The sequence below is a fragment of the Mastomys coucha genome, unplaced genomic scaffold (genome assembly GCF_008632895.1).
Source record: "Mastomys coucha isolate ucsf_1 unplaced genomic scaffold, UCSF_Mcou_1 pScaffold22, whole genome shotgun sequence".
NCBI classification, from domain to species: domain Eukaryota; kingdom Metazoa; phylum Chordata; class Mammalia; order Rodentia; family Muridae; genus Mastomys; species Mastomys coucha.
In genome coordinates, this window is record NW_022196905.1 from 226,709,798 (window position 1) to 226,731,014 (window position 21,217).

The 21,217-nt window shown below is 40.8% G+C and overlaps 1 protein-coding gene across 3 annotated transcripts in view; it reads right to left on the reverse strand.

The window, feature by feature from the left end:
• Window positions 1-21,217, reverse strand: part of Brd7 (bromodomain containing 7) — a 30,825-nt gene extending 9,608 nt beyond the window's left edge. For 2 of the 3 annotated variants that reach the window (XM_031340780.1, XM_031340778.1), the window contains exons 1-11: window positions 20,895-21,217; window positions 20,495-20,703; window positions 15,806-15,935; window positions 15,459-15,516; window positions 12,478-12,622; window positions 9,577-9,687; window positions 4,869-5,053; window positions 3,824-3,947; window positions 3,080-3,155; window positions 1,492-1,599; window positions 824-959 (exon numbers count right to left, since the gene is read on the reverse strand). In XM_031340780.1, the coding sequence (XP_031196640.1) occupies window positions 824-959; window positions 1,492-1,599; window positions 3,080-3,155; window positions 3,824-3,947; window positions 4,869-5,053; window positions 9,577-9,687; window positions 12,478-12,622; window positions 15,459-15,516; window positions 15,806-15,935; window positions 20,495-20,703; window positions 20,895-20,943 (1,331 nt within the window). In that variant the 5' untranslated portion in view covers window positions 20,944-21,217. The remainder of the gene's footprint in view (window positions 1-823; window positions 960-1,491; window positions 1,600-3,079; window positions 3,156-3,823; window positions 3,948-4,868; window positions 5,054-9,576; window positions 9,688-12,477; window positions 12,623-15,458; window positions 15,517-15,805; window positions 15,936-20,494; window positions 20,704-20,894) is intronic. The other variant, XM_031340779.1, reaches the window with a different exon arrangement.

A 21,217-nucleotide genomic window follows, 5' to 3' on the forward strand; every position in this document is an offset into this window, starting at 1 on the left:
TTTCTGAGTTCTGGCTGGCTGATTCAATTTAGCTGTTCTGGCTCAACTGCTCTACACATTAACTGATTCAATCAGTCTTCTCTCTCTTGGCTTCTCCTAAATTGTTCTGCTTGGCCTCATACTAACTTTGGCAATCTAGTCTAATCTTCTGGCTCCTCCTTCTTTGGTTCGTTCTGTTTTCACCTGTGTCTAGCTTGTCCTCTCTTCAACCTGTCTCTGTAAACCTCTCCTGGGAAAACTGGCTCTTCCTACTTCTTTCTTCTTCCTCTTCTCTGCCTGCATTGCTCTCTTAAGTAGCTTCCCTTTCTTCTGTTCTCGTGAGAGTTGGGCATATTCTATTCTGTCAAATATTTCTCTAGTTTGTCAGTTTGTCTGCCTCTCAATTATACATCATTTTCAAACATGGCTACTTCCTTCTACCAACTAACTTTACCTTCACTGTTTGGGATTAAAAATGTATGCTAAGAGCTGAGCCACACCACAACTAGAAACAACTTTTTTCAGTAAATAACACAATAGTGGGGTTCACAATGTGATCAAATATCCTGCAACACAACTCCAGTAACAGGCTGGTATGTATGTGCTGCACATACATACATTCAGGCAAAACACTCATACACATAATAAAATAAATAAATCTTCAAATAAAAGGTATTAAAAATACTAATTTTTTAATACAGGGGCCAATTTTAAGAAGATATGTTCTCTCTAAAAGATTACTGAACACATTTTCTATCATTTAGATAACTTTATAAGTGTATCTATAAACCATTCATTAATATTCACAAAAAAAGCATGTTCAGGGTATTAACTGGGTGCTTACCTGAAGTTGTTTGGAAGGTCAGAGTCTTCCCCATATGTTGAGTAGATTAAATCAGAATCATCTTTGCTGATATTGGCAAATGTAGAGTCATAATGTGGGGCATAAGAACTGTAGGGTCCATAATTCAAGTATAATACTGTCAAAAAAAATGAATACTATAGTATCGTTTAAAATCATCAGAAACATTTTGGCTTTATTAAAAGACAATGCCTTCTAACTTCACTGACCTGTATCACAAGTCTAAGAACACTCCCAACAGGTACAGTCATCCCTCAGCATACTTGGGGACTACTGTAGCCTCTCCCTCCACAGATGTCCTCTAGTACACATCAAACCATATTTAGGCAACTTGGGAAATCCAGTGTGATACAAGTAACTGTTATATTGCACTGTTTAAAGAAAGCCTGTCATTCTGCCCTTTCCTGAGCTGTTTGGGTGAGTATGTTGAGGTTGGATAAAGGGGATACCTGCACAGAAGAGCACTGACACAGTGACTACTACTACAGAGGAGAAAGAAACTCTGCATCCTAATAGCCAATTTTCTAGTTGCTTCTGAAGCTGGTGATGAATTTCTATTGCAAAAATGCCACCAAGAAAGCTTGTGAACGAAACAATGAATAACAATTACTGTTTCTCTTCCCACTCCCTGAGACAGGGAGTAGCCTCACCTGGGGTTACTCTGTTCCTTTTATCCTCTTTGAACCCCTGCAGGGTGTTCACTCCAGACTGCAGTCTTCCAGTTGTCATCCCCAGTCTCACAGGGCAGTAGCCTGGCTCTAGGATAGAAAGAAAACCCTGAGCACAATGATGGAGGAACTTTAATATGTATCTCTGGCTATCCTGAACTCTCACTGTAGACCAGGCTGGCCTCAAACTCAGAGATCGGTCTGCCTCTGCCTCCCAAGTGCTGGGATTAAAGGAGTGTGCCACTACTGCATGGTGCTCTATTTTTAAGCTAAGAAAATCTAAACTCAGAAAGGAATGTGGCTCAGACCATAAACCTGGTCATCTTCACTATACTGCACTGCCTTGTGGCATTCTTTATCATCATGTTATACTTCTAAAAATAAATTTTTATTAAAAATAGCCTCAACAGACTGGATGACACCAACACTCTTTGAGCTAGGTTATCATGTAGCCTAGGTTGGCTTTGAAATACTGTTTAGGGATGACCTTAAACTCTTGATTTTCTACTTCTATATTCCACACACTGTGACTAGAGACATTTACCCGCATACCTAGTTTCTATGGGACTGGGCATGGCAAGCCAGTTAGCATTCTCTATTAACTGAGCTGGTCCAGGTCATTAAATGTAGTGCTTACCCCTTCCTTTTCCAAATGTATCAAGCTCTTCCTTTCCTTCAAGGCTTCTCACCAGAGGTACCATAGCTATTCTTCCAATCCTTTAGCTGCTCCCTTATAACATCAACCTAAATATCTCCTTAAGGAAGACCTCCCTTCCTATCAAATGTTAGGCAGCCACCCCCTCCCTTAGATACAATTATGGCTGAGCTAGTCCTCTGACTGCAGACAGACATTTATGGAGTACTAAAGTCACAGTAGACATCTCTTACTCTCTCACTACACAAGTATTAGGGGAAGGGACTTGTCTCATTTGCTTCCATTCATACATCTTGCTTAACTTACATTGCGTTCCAAAGACAGTGACTTACCCATAGCAAACAGTGACTACTGGACATTACTTCCTAAATGTAGGGATTCTGTTATTCTCCACTTCTACTTTCCTACTAGTCTTCTCATGACAGCATTATTTATTAAACAAATTAACCTATGTAGAAGCTAAGCTAGTTGTTACCATAAAATGCACAACACACAACACCCAGACAAGTTTCTAGTGGTTAATAGTTGGATTTATTAGTATTCAGGTTGCTTTAGAATGTGACCCTTGTGTTAATGGTTTGGACATGAAATGCTTCTCAAAAAGGGTGTACTAAAAGTCTACACACATCTCCTTTGGGAAGTTCTAAACTTGAGGAAGATCTTGTCCTTGTTCTCCTGTTCCCCATTAGGGAGTAGCTGCTATTGCATGCTCCCACCACCTATGCTACCCTGCAGAAGCTCACAATCAATGGAACCAAGGATCCTCTTAAATTGTGTAGCCAAGTAATAAGAAGTGGTTTTTCCTGGGAGCTGTTTGGCAGGTATTCTGTGAAAAGCAAAGTCTGACTAACATGCCAGTTTTCCTGTCCTTTGCATACAGTACCAGGTTCACAGAGTCTTAAATTGCAGACCTACCTCCCACAATGGGATCCACAGGGTGGAGAAGCCCCAGTGTTGTTGTCCCATCTGGTTTTCTTCTTTCAAACTCACACTGAAATGACAGAAGTATCAGGTGGAATAAAGTTTAACACATCTTAGACATACAGAACAGTAGCCATCAAATGAATGCCACAGGCTAGCATCATTAATTCAGAATACTGACTTTCATAGCTATGTCTACAAGATACTGGCAGGCTAGAGAAATAGAAGATGAGGAAATCTTATTTTGAAAAGCTATGTGGCCCATTAGTTCTCCCATACCATAAAACAAAGAACTCCCAAAATTATCAAAACTACAACAAACTCACAATCTGCTAGGGGTTGGAGGGGGTTCCCATATATGAATCTATTTGGTTATAAAACAAATATAATCAATACAGCATAAGTTCCAAAGACCAAAATGTAAGTTGTTTAAAGACAGCATAGCAGTGCACACTTGCAATTCCAACATTACAAGTGGCTGAGACAATTAGATAATGACTTCAATGTCAGTCTGGTCTTCATAAGTGATACTTTGTCTTAAAAAAAAAGAGTTCTTATTCTCACTTTCCTTGAGGCAAAGCACCCAGCACTAGAGAGCAGGACTGTCACACTTTACTACTCTTCTGTGAGTACTGTAGTGATGGAAAGCAATATGGCAGGTACAGTGAGCACACAAGGAATCAAAAGGCTACTGGTTTGAGAGATGCAGCTAGTGGGTGGAAGGAAGGAAGCCCTCACCTGACTGTTTGCCAGGCGCCGAGTTAGCTTGCCTCCCGATTCCTGGACAACGCGCTCAATCTGCTCATGCTCCCTTTCTGAGTTGCTGCTTCTCCATTTGTCTTCAAGCACATCTTTGTCTTTCCTAATACACGTTAATACAAAGTTAAAAAGAAGTAGCTAGATAAGATGAAAAATATTAAAAGGCATCCCAAAGATGAGTACAGTTCAATGGAGATATTTGTCCTACAGTCACTGATTAAAGCATCACTCCCCAGCAACCTCACAAAGAGCCCTAGTATTACTTCTCATGCATTTTTTTATGGGTACAATCATGAAAATAAATTTTAATTCAAATACTATTTTGAAGTTAAATTTTCTTTGCACTATGAGAGCAGAAACCCAAACTGTTAATTTTAACTCTCTAGTATGGATGGCAGCAAGGGGCCCAGGTAACAGTGGTGTGTGTGGGTGGATAGCACAGACCATAGTGTCCAGCCATACCAGAGGCCTGCCCAGATACTAGGACCAGCAGCTCTTCAGTGTCAGCCCAACTTACAAACCCCTCAGTCTTTATGGAGTGAAGTTATATAAAACACTGTTTATATTAGGGCTACACAATTGTTCTATTGAAATGAACCCCCTGACACTGTAACTCCTTAATCTGCTGTCTTAAAACTAATAAAAATGCTGGGCGGTCGTGGTGCACGCCTTTAATCCCAGCACTTGGGAGGCAGAGGCAGGCAGATTCCTGAGTTCGAGGCCAGCCTGGCCTACAGAGTGAGTTCCAGGACAGCCAAGGCTACACAGAGAAACCCTGTCTCGAAAAAAACAAAACAAAACAAAACAAAAACCTAATAAAAATGTTTATTCAGAACTGATCTATGAGGTGTTTGGTCAATTCTGCATAGTGCTCTATATGACAAGAGGGTATCAGAGTATTCAAATGTACTTTGACATCAAGAAAGGAAGTACTGACTCATGGGGACTAGGTATCCCAAGTCAAACTTGAATCAATATTCCTATCTTGCTTAAAATATAGTAACTCATATTCCAAGCACAATACCTTTTATTGTCCTTAGTGGGGCTTTTGAAGGCTTGTGTTTCAGCATCTCCAGAGTCGTCCCTCTCTCGCTGCCAGCAGCCACTGTCCTCCCCACTTTGACAGGCATCTGTTCTGTCTTTCTGCTTCCGAGTTTTCTGCAAGTCTGCCATGAAGTCTATACTCTGCTTTAGGCTCTGAATTCTCTCCTAAAAATATTAAAAAATATTTACTGAATGATTGTCACTGAGCAATGCACCTCTGCCATTAGAGTCTGCAATATTAAGGAGGGAAGAAAAACAAGTGTGAGTACACCAAAGGATGAAATTCAAACAAACAATCTCCAATCTAAAAGGAGGCTTTACAACTGTACCATAGCATGAAAAAGTGAACAGGGGACAAAGTGAGACTTGGATTAAGAAATACAGGTTTTTATCTTTTGAAGGCTAAGAGTGACTGAAAATCTGGAACACGTAAAGGACCTTTATATTCTGGAATCCTATGGGGAATTACCAATGATTAGCATTTCGTTGTGTGAAAACAACATACGTTGGGGGAAAGTTGCTAGCATGCTTTCTTTTTCATAGTACATAATGTTCTCGCTAACCAGAAAACCAAAAAACCAAAAACCAAAAAAACCCCAACTTGGCTCCTATTTTGTAAAGCATATGCTTAATTTTCCACTGCAATAATGTGCTGTGAAATTTTCATTTGTTAAGGTTTTGAGGTGTCTGGGCATATTTTAAAGAGGACGAATCTGTTCCTATAGACTGCTCTGCCTTTTGCCTCTGAGAGTTCCCTCCAGATAAACGAGAAGTGCAACCTTCTGAGCTCTGCACTGAAGTGGCATGGAAAGCTCTGGTGGAATAACAGACTGGAAAGGACAGGACTCTAACAACATAGTCCAGAAATTGAGTGACTCCTGAAGGCCAGAGAAATAATGCCTAACCCCCAGGGCTCTTCTCACTGAATGAGTGGTACAGCCAATGAGAGATACCCTGGAGCGTGACGCCTGCTGTTTTTACTGGGGTAAAACAGGGTCTCATACAGTTCAGGGTGGCCTCAAACTCATCATGTAGCTGAAGATGCTCTTGATCCTCCTCTCTGCCCTGCCCTCCTGTTTTATGCAGTACTGAGGATTGAACCCAGGGCTTAGTGCATGCTTTGCAAAGTACTGAGCCAACTGAGCTGTCTCCATCCCCTTTGGCTTTTAAAGTAACTATAAAACTATGGTGTGATGCATCAGACTATTAATCAATGAAGACACGATAGAGGCCAAGTACAAACTCGCTCCCAATCTTCCAGAGAGCAGCAGTGCTCGAAGCTAGCATTTCAATTCTCTCTTCTAAGCATGGTATATTTTCAGCAAACTGAGTGCATACTCAATATTTGGTGAATAATTTGTTCTCCATATCCTTATATAGTCTTTAGGATGCTTTCTAATAATCACAATATGTAATAGTCAACTAAAAACATATGACTAGATATTTAGACTCTCAGATTCCCAATAAACATTGCCAATAAACCTCTCTCAGAGCCTCTCATTTATTTCTTCAGTGCATATTCCTACAGTGGAGGGTGAAGGGATATGTATTGCCAAACTGTCTTCCAGGAAGCCTTTATCAGTTTGTACTAGTATTTGACAATTTTTCTGAATCAGTGCCAAACTGAATAGTATCATTAAAACAGAAAAACCCTACTTACTATGCTTTTAAAACTGCTATTTTACTCTATACTTCTAAACAATGAATTGACTATTCACTATCACTGAGGTCATATCTATTTATCTGAGGATCCTTAGCACTTGATAAACAGCTACACTGACTTAGATCACAATATTCTCACAGTAAGTTCTTAATTTCTATTCCACAATTTTGTAAAGCACCAAATATAATAAAAACATTTAGAGATATTGGTAAATGTAGTGTGCCTAATACTAAAGTATAAACAAGAAAAAAATTCTAAATTTAGAAATGCCACAGAAAAAAACTGAATTTTACTTTGAAAGCAATGCATTTTTTTTCTTTTCTTTTTGGGAACCATGTCTTCACATAAGCATGCTGTTTAATATAATCTTTTCAAGATAGTTTCATTAAATCCTGGCCTCAAGCCAGTCTCAAGCAAGTCTTAAGAGTCCTAACACTTGATAGTGCTTTTCTCTGTACCAGATAACTCTTGAGTTCAGCACCAACACAATCTACAGAAGAGCTGAGAAAGGCCACCAGCTTCTAAATGGCAGGAACAAACACTTCACTAATCAGATTCCAAGGCCACCATACTACAAATACTGCTATGAGTACCAGAGTTTAGCATTCTACTCAAGTATTTACAGTGAGCCTTCCTTTGCTTTCTGTTGCTATTTTAAGAGACAAGTACCTCACTATGTAGCCCACACTGGCCTCAAACTCCTGATCCTCCTTCCATCTCCCAAGCGTTAAGATTATATTCCCATGCCTGGCTATCAATTCTTTATAAAAATAGCACATGTATTAAGTACTAATATTTGGGTGTAATGGAAAAAGTGACGACTGTTACCATTTTTTCAATGAGTACTCACACAAGATCTATCTTTGAAAAGATACCATTCATGGAAAGGAGTGTAGACTCTTGTCTCTTTTGGGAGTCTACACTGCTAGACTAAGTTGTGTTAACTCACAAAGTCTAAATTTAAAGATTTATAAACCACTGTTGTATGGATCTCTTCCATTTAGGATGGAAGTCAAAAGAGGGTGGGACACAGAAGGGTTACAGCTCCAAGACATCTTAAAAAAGCAAGACAAGGAGAGAGAAGAAAAAGGGGACAGGCTAATCCCTGCTTCCAATAAACTTTGTAAGATATTGAAGCGTTTTACTTGTTACGCTGATTATAGTATTTAGAGAAAACAGTGGCAAATCAGAACTGATTAAAAGAAAAGAAAAAAACTAAAAAAACACCACTAGAATTTTCCTTGGAAATTCATTACTCAGTGGGTATGGTGGCACTCACCTTTAATCCCCGCACTCAGGAGACAGGCAGGCAGATCTCTATGAGTTCAAAGCTATCCTAGTTTACATCACAAGCCCAGGACAGCCTCATAGAGAGGCCAGTCACTAAACAAAAACCAACAAAACACATACTCTCTGCTCTCTACACCACCCTCCCTATCTCATACTTATTATATAGTGAATGAAGACTATTTGCAAACTATACTTCTACAACAAGCAGATCTGTTCTACTCTAGCTTCGGGGAACCTTTCTGTAAGAAACAAAACATTTTACATTCTCCTTCACAAATTTTGCTAAACATAAGTGAGTGGGAATTGATGCTGTCTAAATATTAAGAATGTAAGGTTAATCATCAATTCACATGAACCCCTCAGAACCAAGCTTACAGACACCCAGACGTCTGCATACCCAAGCCTTTTGTCAGCTGCAGAAACTGAATACAGGTGACTCAGAAAACATAAGAGAATGCATATGATGAACTTTGCCATCCCTTAATTGCCCCACGCCTGAGCTTAAGTTTCTCATTGTGATTCCTTTCTCCTACCAGTCTCTGTATCACACTGAAACTCCATTCTTCTTGGTGTAACCCTCCTCTGTCTGGCTACTCACTCCATTCTCTTCCCTATCGGAATCTGAAGTCATGCTACAAGTCACTTTGGAAGCTAGGATTAAGGTCCCCTTCCTTATGGGTAGACTCACACACTTTATTGCCACAATTTATGTGCAGCACAGTTTAAGCTCTTTCCTGCAGCAGGATGATGGCTCACATAAAAGGACTACCCTGTGTAGCCCCAGCTGTCCTGGAACTCACTCTGCAGGCCAGGCTAGCTTTGAACTCAAGAGATCGGCCTGCCTCTGCCTCCCATCCAGTAGCTCACATTCTTTGTTTTGCATTAATTATCACCCTTCAAGGTAGGAACTGCTCTTGTAGAAGCAGCTTTGAAAAATTGCAAATTATTTCTCATTTGTGTATTTTGTTTCTTACTACAAGTGCAGGGCTGATCAGAACACTAGATTCCACCACTAAGGGAAATAGCACTTTTCTCCTAAAACAACTCCTACTTTACCCACTTTTATTCTGAAAGTCAGGCTGCTATTTCTCCCACAACAAAGTAAGTCTGTCAAGAGCCTATAGGGAAATAATTACAAGGAGAGGCTGGGGATGTATCTCAGGTGTCAGAGTGCTTGCCTCACATGCCCCAAGTTTGAGTTCCAGCACTGAATAAAACTGGGAGTGGCAGCATATGACTAACCTCAGTCCTTAGGAGGTGAAGGCAGAAAGACCATCATCCTTGGCTAAGTGGTTTATTCACGGCTAGCCTTGGCTACATAAAACTGTCTTTAAAAACAAAAAGGAAGGCTGGTGACATGGCTCAGCAGATTAAGCACTTGCTACCAAGGCTGACCATCTGAGTTTAATCCTTGGGATCCACATATCAGGAGAGAACGGACTCCCTACATTTATTTTGTTCTCTGACTTCCACACTCAAAGGGCGGTAGGCGGGTGAGCAGGTGTGCATATGTACATACTCAAACACATACACACACATACACATACACTAATACATAAATACGCGTAATAATATAACTTTTGAAAAATAAATGACTATGACCACCTTCCTAGCTTTTCTTGATATAAAATTTCTCCTAATTTCTCACTACTTTCATATGACTTGGCAACGAGGAACACATAACTTTAGCAAACACAGTTTGATAGTATTCATTATTGTTTGAGAGTTTCTTTACCTGACTGAGAATTTTCATCCCTGAGTGCAACAGCTTCTTTGCAGCTTTATAATAAATGGTCTCTGGCTTATTGTAAATCATTGCATTAGTACACATTAGTTTGAAGTTATCCTACAAAGGGAATAGTAAGAGAAAAAAGGCATTAGAAACAAACTCTTTAGTCTTTGTAGGCCCTGGAAAACTTTGGAAAAAAACATAAACTAAAGAAGACATCTTTTTCTGTCATCATTTATTAAATAGCATCCAGGCAGTGGTCACACATGCCTTTAATCCCAGTACTAGAGAGGCAGGAGGCAGGAGGCAGGAGGCAGGAGGCAGGAGGCAGAGGCAGAGGCAGGGGGTTCTTTGTGAGTCTACAGAGTGAGTTCCGGATAGCCAGGTTACACAGAGAAACCCTGTCTCAAAACAAAACAAAACAAAACAAAATAAAAAACAATTATATACATATACAATTTGAAGAAAATATTTCTCTCAAATTAAATAATTCAAGCTAGATAGCTCATATGATTAGTAATATTAGCCTTAGTTTAGCTTTTAAGATAATTTTGTTTCTATTTATGAATTAAATATTTCACTTCAAATTTTAATTAAAAAGTGGGGCCAGAATTAAATTCCAACAAATTTTCTTCCTGCCAAATGCAAATAAATTGATAAAAACATTAAAATATTTATATTACTTTAAAGTGTTTAGACACTACCATAAATTAAACATAATTTGCAGACATTATAAAACCATGTGGATGTGAAATAAACTGTGTATCCTCAAGGAGTTATAACAAGTTACTAGAGTAGCCAAGTTATCAGAACTTCACTAGGGCTTACACTTCAAATATGTATACGTCCTAAGTATGAGCCCCACACTTTTTCCTGGTAAGACACTTTCACATCTGTAAGCATGTGTGATCATGCCACTGTCTTACTGTTAAAATGGGGGACTATAACTAGAAAGAAATGACCCACAAACCTCCAAACCCCAAAGAAAAGCATTTAAATCTCACTGGTTAGTAGTGATGACAGTGCAGAACACTTAAAACAAAAATAGATCAAGTTAACACCAGATGGAAATATATGTGAACACTTAGCTCTGCTCAAAACTTTAGCTAAATTCTAGACCTCTCAGAATCCTTTGTGAGTTAGAGGAGTATAATAAGGTAAGGCGTAAGACTATTATGTACACTCAGTAAACACTTAGCTATATCTGGCAAGAGTGAGTTAGTCTTGTCTGTTAGAGTAATTTATGGTGCTGGAGTTTAGACCGAGGAACCAGCTATATCCCTAGCCGAGGTGACTAAGATTCTTTACATTTGAGCTGCTATGAAAGTTGGCATTACTGTACTTTGTGTAATGGCACTTGATCACTCAAAAAGTACAATGTTTCTGCATAGTTTTCTACATGTGAAAAACTCCAGAAGGCTAAAATAACCCCTTAACTTAAACATACTCAGGCGACAAACTTCTACTAGCTCCTGTGAACATGCGGTGGTCTGAATAGGAATGGCTTCCATAGACTCATGCTTGGCCCATAAGGAGTGGCACTATTAGGAAGTATCCCCTTGTTGGAGGAAGGTGCCACTGTGGAGGCTGGCTTTGAGGTTTACGTGCTCAAGCTAGGCCTAGTGTCACAATCTCCTCCTGCTATCTGCAGATCAAGATGTGAGAACTCTTAGCTCCTTTTCTAGCACCATGTCTGCCCGCTCACCACCCATGTCTCGCCATGATGAAAATGGACTAAACCTCTGAAACTGTAAGCCAGCCGTAATTAAATGTTTTCCTTTGTAAGAGTTGCTGTGGTCATGGTATCTCTTCATAGGCATAGAAGCCCTAAGACAGACCACAAGAGAAAGATTGATGACAAACACACAAATAAACAAACAACCCCCTCAGATAAAATTCTTTTCTACTGAGTAATAAAGTTTGAAATAAAGTATGACTAATTTTCACTAGGTGAAAATATGTCAGGAAAAATGTCCGTTATTAAGCAAAATAATGGAATTCAAAGTTTTCCAAGTAAGTGTATTATTACCTACATCCTAAAACTACAACCGAAAAGAATTAGATACTAGTCTGCATAAATTTTAGCTGATTCACATGTGTGTATTTTATATATATATGTGTGTAGGCCAGAGGTGGGTGCCAGTGTATTTCTCTCCCCTTAGCTTATGAGGCAGTCTCTCAGTGTACCTAGAGCTCTATATTTCAACTACTACCTGGCCAACAAGCCCTTGAGATCTACCTGTCTCTACACAGCCTCGTGCCCAAAGTGCTGCGATTACAGATACCTGCTGTCAGGCCTGGCTTTATGTAGGTGTTAGGGATTCAAACTGAAAAGTCCTCACACTTGTATAGCAAGTATTTAGGCCACTAGGCTTTTGTGGCAAGTGCCTTAGCCATCTCAGTGTCTCAGATTTGCAGATTAATAAACAAAATGTATTTATTTACTTGTTTTTTGAGGCAGGACCCCCACATAGTTCTGTCTGTCTTGGAACTCACTCTGTAGGCAGGCTGGCCTTGAATTGACAGAGATCCATTTGCCAAGTTCCAGGATTAAAGACGTATACCACTATGTTCCACAACTAAATACATTTTTTTTAAAAAAAAAATCACCTTATTTACCTACCTTGTGTGTGTTCCACTACCCACTGTGGCACATGTGGAAGTCAGGGGACAACTCTGTGGAGTTGGTTCTCTGATTCCATTACGTTAATCCTAGAAATCTCATACAAACTTGCAGATTTTTAACATAATTTTCTATTCTACATAGACTCTAAGAGCCAGACCAGGTGGCTCATTAATCTTTGTTCTTATAAGTGGAGGCAGGAGAATAAAAAGTTCAAGACCAGGCTGGGCTAAACAAGATCCTATTATTTCATACAACAAAATAAAATTACTAATTACAATTACCTTTAGTTCTTCTATGGACTGGTAGTCGTTATTCTTGATCTTTTCTTTCATGGTACTAAAATCCATTGGGTGTTTAATAATCATAGAGTAGCCAGGAGCAATAAAATCCGTCACAGGAAATGAAAAGAAAGCACTTGGGTCTTTTCTGTGCAGACATATAAAAAGTAATGTTATATTTTATTTCTACCACAACCTACTGGTACAGAAGCAGAAGACAGACCATGTAAACTCTCATATATAAATCTGCACATGCTTCTCATTGAAAAATTATAGAAATGATTCTCAAGACCAAATAATATAATAGGGGTCAGATACCTTAAACAGCAGTACTCTTAAGACTCAGGACCTCTCTGAGAGGAGTCTGTGAGTAATCTCGACCAAAGGTCTCAGCCTGGTTTATCTATGAATATATACCTACAACCTTTCTGGTTCTATACCTAATAGGTGTGCATACCTAGTCCACAATACATATTTTCTCAACCAATAAATTAATATTTCTATTACGTACATGTGAAGACCCTCCTACTCCCCAAGACAGTTTAAAAATTCCTATTGGATTGTGGTGGGAACTGCTGCAGTACAGAGTTAGGACTGGACATGAGAACAGAGATAGGAACCGGCAGAGGGTCTGGTCCTCTTGCTCTGCTCCTTTTCCCCCCCACCCCCCGCCAGCGTGCTTGGGCTTACTCTGCAGCAGCACCCTCTGGCTGTCTATCTTTCCCTCCAGATAGGCACCCAGATGGAGGCAGTGGCCTTGGGAAGTTAGCAATTTGTGACCCTCCTGTGCTGTGAGCCTTGAGATGACTCTGGAGTCTTAGTCTATAGACCCTAGCCTCTCTCTTTTGTCTACCTTCTGCAAGTACTCAGGATTGAAGAGGTCAGAGCATACATGAGACAAATGTGGGAGGAAATCCCAACCTAATGAAAAGGGTGACTGAGATATGTACAGCGACTCCAGGGTCACCTCCTCTTTCAAAGTTATCTCGCCACAGAGCAGAGCTTATGAATATAATGGAAGAAGGGGTACTGTTTCTTTAATAGAAACTGAATATCTTCAGGAGACAGATCTCTGAGTTCAAAGCCAGCCTGGTCTACAAAACAAGTTCCAAAACAGTTTGGGTTGTTACATAGGGAAACTGTCTGGAAAAACAAACCTAAAGATCTGAGTTCAGTTCCTAGGATCAATACGGTTGCAGGAGAGAACTGACTCCTAAATTGTCCTTTGACATTTACACGTGTGCTATATAGCAAGCCCATGCACCCACACACACCCCACAGACTCCTATATGAGAAAAAGGCAGTGCTTTCTATCACAAGTTCATTCTCAACTCTAGCTGTATATTAGAAGAGGAGCTTTCAAAAAATTAATTAGTAGGAGAGGCAAGACTTACCTCAACCTCATTGTATTAAGCCCCTCTTAAGAAGGGCACCAGCCATGGGTATAGCCAAGCTTCAATTGGTACTAGGGTTTGAGTACATGGCAATGGTATTTTTAATATTGCCAGAATCACGCTCTACAGTCTAGCTTCTTAAACTATAGGGTGTGAATCAATATGGTATTACAGAGCCTCGAGTGGGGAAGGTGTCAAGAAAAATTTGGCAGTACAGAAAGGTTTCTGAAGGTACAACCAAAAATTAACTATCAAACTTCTCGGAACCCAAGGTGTATGTGAGCACTTCCTGTTACGTCGCATGACTTCCCTGTAGTCTGGCCCTTGCACATATATGCAATTCATGCCACACAATGTCAACAAATGCTGTATAAAATAATGCTCAGATTTACGGGTATTTATGTTACCAACTGTAGCATGTTTGTTTGTAATTAGACAAGCAGGGTTTCCAGTTCTTACTGAAACAGTGGTTTACTTATAGACTCTTACAGCGTCTCACCACCACTCCTCAGCAGGCAGCTGTCAGGTTAGTGGATCTTTATAGAATGTATTGTCTTAGAATGTATGATTTTAAAAACTGCTATTTGAGTTGCTTTAAGTTTCATAAAAAGTGTTAAGGTGAATTCTGGTTTCATGGTTTCTGGATTGTCCTGAAACACTTCTTTTTGTGCAGAGCAAAGCAGCATCCTCAGCACTGGCAATTAGCAATTAAAATATGGGTGAGCCTTGAGAAGGCTGAAAGCTCTATGCCCTACATTACCAGCCATTCAGCCAAGTCATGGTTCATTGTGAGAGCACATCTGTCTTAGTGTGCAAATTCACTTCCACCTTTAACAATGCACACCAAACAACGCTTTAAATAAATTTCAAACCAGGCCTGCTGGCGCACACCTTTAGCTCCAGAATTCTGAAGGTAGAGGCAGAGACAGGAGGGTTGGAGTTCAAGGCCAGCCTGCTTTATACAGTGAGCTTGGGCTATGTAGAGAGACCCTGTCTTAAAGCCAAAGTGTAAATAAATTGCACACTTTTTTGTTTATATGTTTGATCTGTTTACCTATTTTATGTTCCATTTGAGGCTACATAAAACTTCTTGAGTGGCCAGGTAGTGGTGGCACACACCTTTAATCCCAGCACTTGGGAGGCAGAGGCAGGCAGATTTCTGAGTTCAAGGCCAGCCTGGTCTACAGAGTGAGTTCCAGGACAGCCAGGGCTACACAGAGAAACACTGTATCAAAAAAACCAAAACCAAACAAACAAAAAAAAATTTGTGTGAAAAAGAGATTGTAAGTGGAAAAAAGTAAGCTAGACTTTATAACCTCTAGTTTCAAGTTTGAACACAAGGAACTAATTTAGAAAGGAGAAACTTGCCATTTCATACGCTCTTCAAACTGCCAGTTAAAACAGACCAAATAAGAGGATGTGTCCCCTCTTGGGACTACTTTTGTTGCCAGGCAAAGTACTTATAATTTACTTTCAAATCAAGTATGTTTGGGTTTAGGCCAAACAATACGACAGAGATGTGGTTTGAATTACCTTTTTAATTACCATCTCAAAAGCAAAAAAAAAAAAAAAAGGGGGGGGGACATTTACCTTTGCAATTGTCTCATGAGTTGATTCAAAGCTTCCTGAAGGGGTGTCTGTTCTACTTCTAAAGCAAATAGGAACATGTGTTAAAAAAGGCATAATCTAGCACTTCAGTTTTCTATTTATATAATTCATCTGTGTCTTACTAAATACTTCACACAGAAATTCAACTTATCACATAAGTGTTGAAGGCTGAGAATACCAACTCAACACTGAAGCTAACTCAGAGCTCTCATGCAGCAAGAGAAATAACAGAAGTTATAATAAAGTCATCACACTGTAACTGGAGCTAGTGCTTAGTCCCCTCCTCTCCCTCTAGCTCCCCATCCTCACTCAGACAGAGTGACCCCAACCTTCTTGTTTGGCTAACGAGCTTGTGAGAGGCTTCTCAGGAGGTAGGTCTAATCTTATAGGGACATGACACTGAAGATCTTTGTCTGCCTCGTTCTCTGCACGATCTCGATCCCTCTTCTTTTTATCCTCCTAAATAGAACAAAGGAAAGCAATTTAGAAATATTTCATAACCAACATATTTAAATACATATCACTTTGGTTTCAAAGGGAAAAAAAAATCACTGAAAATAATAAAGTCTAAATTAAGAAAACTTAGTGTATTTTGCTGCCATCTACTGGATAAAGTGACCAAGTTCATCAAAGAAAATAAGTGTATTTTCCTATGACAGAAATAACTGATTAGAAAAATAATACTATTTACAAACACAATATTCTTCAAGCAAACCTAAAAGAGTCCTATAACCTTCTGGGGAAAATCATAAAATATTAGTGGGCCAATAAATAGCAGAAAACCTGAACAGGTACCATGTTAATCAAGTTAGTTCTCTCCAAAGCCATCAAATTCCAAGTATCACTACTCAAAACTGTTTAGCAGTTTTCCATGAAATCTAAGAAACCAATTATATACTTTTTCCTGGAGAGTGAATGATTAGAAACAGAATAGTTTTGAAAAAGGTCACAGTGAGATAAGGAGGAGCAGAGGATGTACTTCTCTGGAGAAAGCACTTGCCCAGCAGCAGGGAGGCTTGGCTAAGGCCTGATTTCCAGTGCCATAGGCAACAAAATAAGCAAGGAAGCCAAAGCTATAAAAGACAGTATACCTTAACAGCCCTAAATATCTTCATAGTGTGGACGATGTGGACAGGGACAGACAAGCACAACAGGACACCAACCTACACACACAAACTCCCAATAAAGACTTAAACGTACAAAGCAAAACCTCAGACCTTCATTCAGATAAATAATTCTGAGACCCAGGAGTAGGAGAGTTTTTTCCTTTAAAAAAAACCAAAAAGACTGATTCTTTTTTTAAAAAGATTTATTTATTTATTTATTTATTTATTTATTTATTTATTTATGTGAGTACACTGTAGCTGTACAGATGGTTGTGAGCCTTCATGTGGTTGTTGGGAAATGAATTTTTTGGACCTCTGTTCGCTCTAGTCAACTCCGCTCACTCAGGCCCAAAGATTTATTTATTACTATAAATAAGTACACTGAAGCTGACTTCAGACACACCAGAAGAGGGCATCAGATCCCATTACAGGTGGTTGTGAGCCACTATGTGGTTGCTGGGATTTAAACTCAGGACCTTTGGAAGAGCAGTTGGTGCTCTTACCACTGAGGCATCTCGCCAGCCCCAAAAGACTGATTCTTAAAGAACAAAATTGACTTAAAAGATGTATTTATTTTATGTATGTGTGTGCCTAGGTATGTGCATGGACAACACATGAATGCAGTGCTCATAAAGGCCAGAAGAGGGCCTCAGAAATCCTGGAACTGGAGTTACAGGTGGTTGTGAGCTGCATGATATGAGGGCTGGGAACAGAACACAGGTCCCTTAGGAGGGCAAATGCTCTTAACAGCTGTCTCTCTAGTCCAAATCTGAAATTTAATTTATAAACTTGGGTGCCTCAATAGAACTACAGATTGGGATGAAATATGTGAAATACAAATACTCATGAAAGGGAGACCAGGAATAGATAAATGTTTACAAATTCATGTAAAGAGAAGAACCAAATGAAAAAGACATCATAGTAATTCACAGGAAGGATGTGAAAACTAATACAGGCTCCCAAACTTAGGAATTATAAACTTAAAAACTAAAAGTCAGTTAGGAGGACTTGCTGCTCTTCCAGAGGACCTGAGTTTGATTCACAGGGTGGCTCACAACTCCAGATCCAGGGGATCTAATGCCTTCTTTTGCCCTCTAATGGGCACTAGGCATGCAGTGGCATATGAATATACACACAGCAAAACACCCATCCACATGAAAAAATAAAATAAAAATTTGGACGATAAGTCTCTCTAATGGGCAAAATTTAAATGTATGAACAAGTTTTTACAAAAATGTGGAGTAAAAAGACACTGATACTTTTTAGACCTGTACTTCTCAACCTTCCTGTGACCCCTTAACACAGTTCCTCATACTGTGACCTCCAGCCATTGAAATTATTTTTTCTTTTTTTCATTTTTTTGGTTTTATGAGACAGGGTTTCTCTGTATAGCTCTGGCTGTCCTGGAACTCACTCTGTAGACCAGGCTGGCCTCGAACTCAGAAATCCGCCTGCCTTTGCCTCCCAAGTGCTGGGATTAAAGGCATGCGCCATCACTGCCTGCCATTGAAATTATTTTCGTTGCTACTTCATAACTGTAACTTTGCTGTGACTGTTAGGTGACCTCTATGAAAGGGTAACTCTACCCAGAAAGGGATTGAGACCACAGGCTGGGAACCAGTGTTAGATGGGTGAATAGGTACAATTAGGAAAGCAGCTATTACCTTGAAAAGCTTGCCAAAGGTTTCCTCTGTTCTCAGCTAATCTTTCTCTGTATGTAGTCTAGAGAAACATCATAACACATACATACAAAATACATGAGATAATTATTGACTTACATTTTTTTTTTCTGAGACAGGTCTCTCTGTGTAGCCCTGGCTGCCCTCATGAACTTAAAGGTCTGCCTGTCTCTCCTGTGCTGTGTGCTTCCTATTATGGTCCTTAAGCTAACTTGTACCTTAGAATCATCTGAAGACCTTGTTACAACCAAGGTGGCTGGCTAGTCAGGGACCCCAGAGTTACTGACCTAAAGGTTCAAACTAGAACCTGAGAACAGACTGCAAAGCAGTGACCACCAAAGCAATACCCATGTAACCTGGATACTTTTAAGATGTACATTCTTAACAACACACACAAAAAAGACCTAAGACAAAGAATAAAAAGAAAAAAAAAAAAACAACGATTACGAGCACTTGTTCTTCCAGTTTGGTGCCTACAGTGGACAGCTTCCAGCTGCTTTTAACTCCAGCTCTAAGGATTGTGATGCCCCCTTCTGGGCTCCACATGCACCCGGCCCCATGCACTAAAGTTTAAAATTCTGAGAGAAAATATCTTTCAATGTAAGTTTCTATTCTGACTCAAACTCTGTATCTATATGAGAAGTCTACCCAAGGGCAAAGATTTTTAAATGTGAAAAAGCGTACCAGAATCTACCTGTTCAATTTTTTTTCTTAGGCTTCTCAGCTAGGGATGGTGGCATACATCAATAATCCCAGCAAGAGGACAAAACAGAATGACGGATATATACTGAGTTCTATGCCAGCTGCATACCTGATGTCCAAGTACCCAAGAGTATAATCAAGACAAGACTTGTTGAACTCACAGGTAAAACAATTTACATGTTCACTTTCAGAACCCTCAGTTAAAACAAAGACTCATGCCTGTGTGGTTTTGTAATTTAGGAAATGAAAATCCCAGCCAGCCTGACCCAAGGCTGTGACTATTGCTATATTCAAGCTAAAGACCATAAAAATCTGGGTAGAAAGGAATACATTTAAAACATTTCTTTTTCCCTTCCTAAATAATTTAAGACATTTTAAAGAGACAATCTCTAAGTCTTGCTTACTCATCAATGACTGTACAAAGCAAAGAAAAATTCTAAAACCAAGCTTCAGAAAGGATGACTTCCAAAAAGCACTAATGCATTTTAGTAAGCTACTTGAGAGCAGCTAAGATTTTTGGAGGCGCAGAATTCTAGGACAATTCCAGATATGGATGGGCTCACCATTGAGAAGAAAGTTAAGTTAATTCACACTGTTCAGCCTATCTGGTAAATCAAGACATCATCTACTTATTCTTTTCTATTTAATGAAAATGGTGGGACTGGTGAGATGGCTCAGCGGGTAAGAGTACCGACTGTTCTTAAGGTCTTGAGTTCAAGTCCCAGTAACCACATGGTGGCTCCTAGCCATCTGTAATGAGATCTGATGACCTCTTCTAATGCGTCTGAAGACAGCTACAGTGTACTTATTCATAATAAAAAAATAAACCTCTGGGCCTGAGTGAACAGTGACTAAGCAAGCAGGGCCTAAAGCAGAGGTCCTAAAGTCAATTCCCAACAACCAGATGAAGACTCACAACTATCTGTACAGCTACAGTGTGTACTCATATGCATAAAATAAATAAATAAATCTTTAAAAAAATGGTTGTTTATTTTCATTCTTGGTTTATAGTTATTTCAGGTGCTCTCTTCAACAGACTCAAACTTGACTTTTTTTTTTTTTTGAGACACTTGCATTAAGCAGCAGCACAGGTTGGCCTCAGTCTTCTGCATGCTGAGATTACAGGCATGTGCCATCACGCCTCGACAGCTCAATTTGGCATTAAAATAACTTATTTCAGAAGAACACGTGGACACCTGTAGTTCGCCTTTACTTCTGAGGAACGGCTACGTCTGACAAACCTCCCAAGCTTTCCAGTAACTTCTCACCCTTCCAAGATAACTATAAAAACAGCTTTTGAAGCAGCCACTGAAGACCAGGACTCAGCTGCTCACAGGATGTGTGGGGACAGCACAAGTGCTCGGGAGGATGGTTAGGACAAGACTTGCTGAGCGCCCAGGCGATTCAGGCTTCTGGTCTGTCTTACTCCGCCACAAAGCCAGACTTCCCAGACGCCTTGGTGTCCCACTGAACACAGGAGGCGGCGGCTGGGGGCTGGAGACGGGGCCATAAGCAACAAGCCACCTTTTACCTTGACTCTTCTCCGTTTTCTCCCCTTCTCCTCCCCTGGAGCCTGCTTCTCTCCTTTCTTCCTCTTTTTCCGTTTTCTGTCCTTGTGTTTGTCATGGTCGCTTCTGTCTTCGAAGAGGCTGGAGTCGTGCCCGGAGCTGCCCGTGGAGAGCTCAGTGACTTCGCTTCCTCCCACTTTAAGGACCAGCTTCAGGGGCTTCTCCACGTACTCTGAAACAAGAGCACAGGGCGCGGGCTGACTCGGGTCAGACCAAGGGCGGGCGCCCACCTCCCAGCGCCCCACGAACGCCCGGCGGGGCCGGCAGGCCCGAGTCGAACGCCGCCCCGCCGGGGGATCTCCGCGGGTCGGGCCTTGCGGGCAGGGGCGGCGCGGCTGCGCGGGCAGGCCGGGCGCTCCTCACCCTCGTAGAAGTGGCGGTCCGACTTGTGCTTCTTGTGCTTCTTGCCCATGTCCGACCGGGCCCCAGAGCCCGCCCCCCGCGCCAGGCCCAGGCCGTGCGGCGCCGCTTCCGGTCCGGGCCAGGCGAGCGGAGGGCGGGAGCGGGGCCCGCGAGACCCCGCGCCGCGAGGCAGGGGGATGGCACGCGCCCGGCGGCGCGAGGTCCCTCACGAGGAAAAACCACGCGCGAGACGCGGCCGAAGCGCGACAGCAGTGGCGGGAGGGCGAGAGGCCGACGCACCGGCGGGAGAGAGAGGCCGCCAAGCGGACAGGATGTACGCGGCG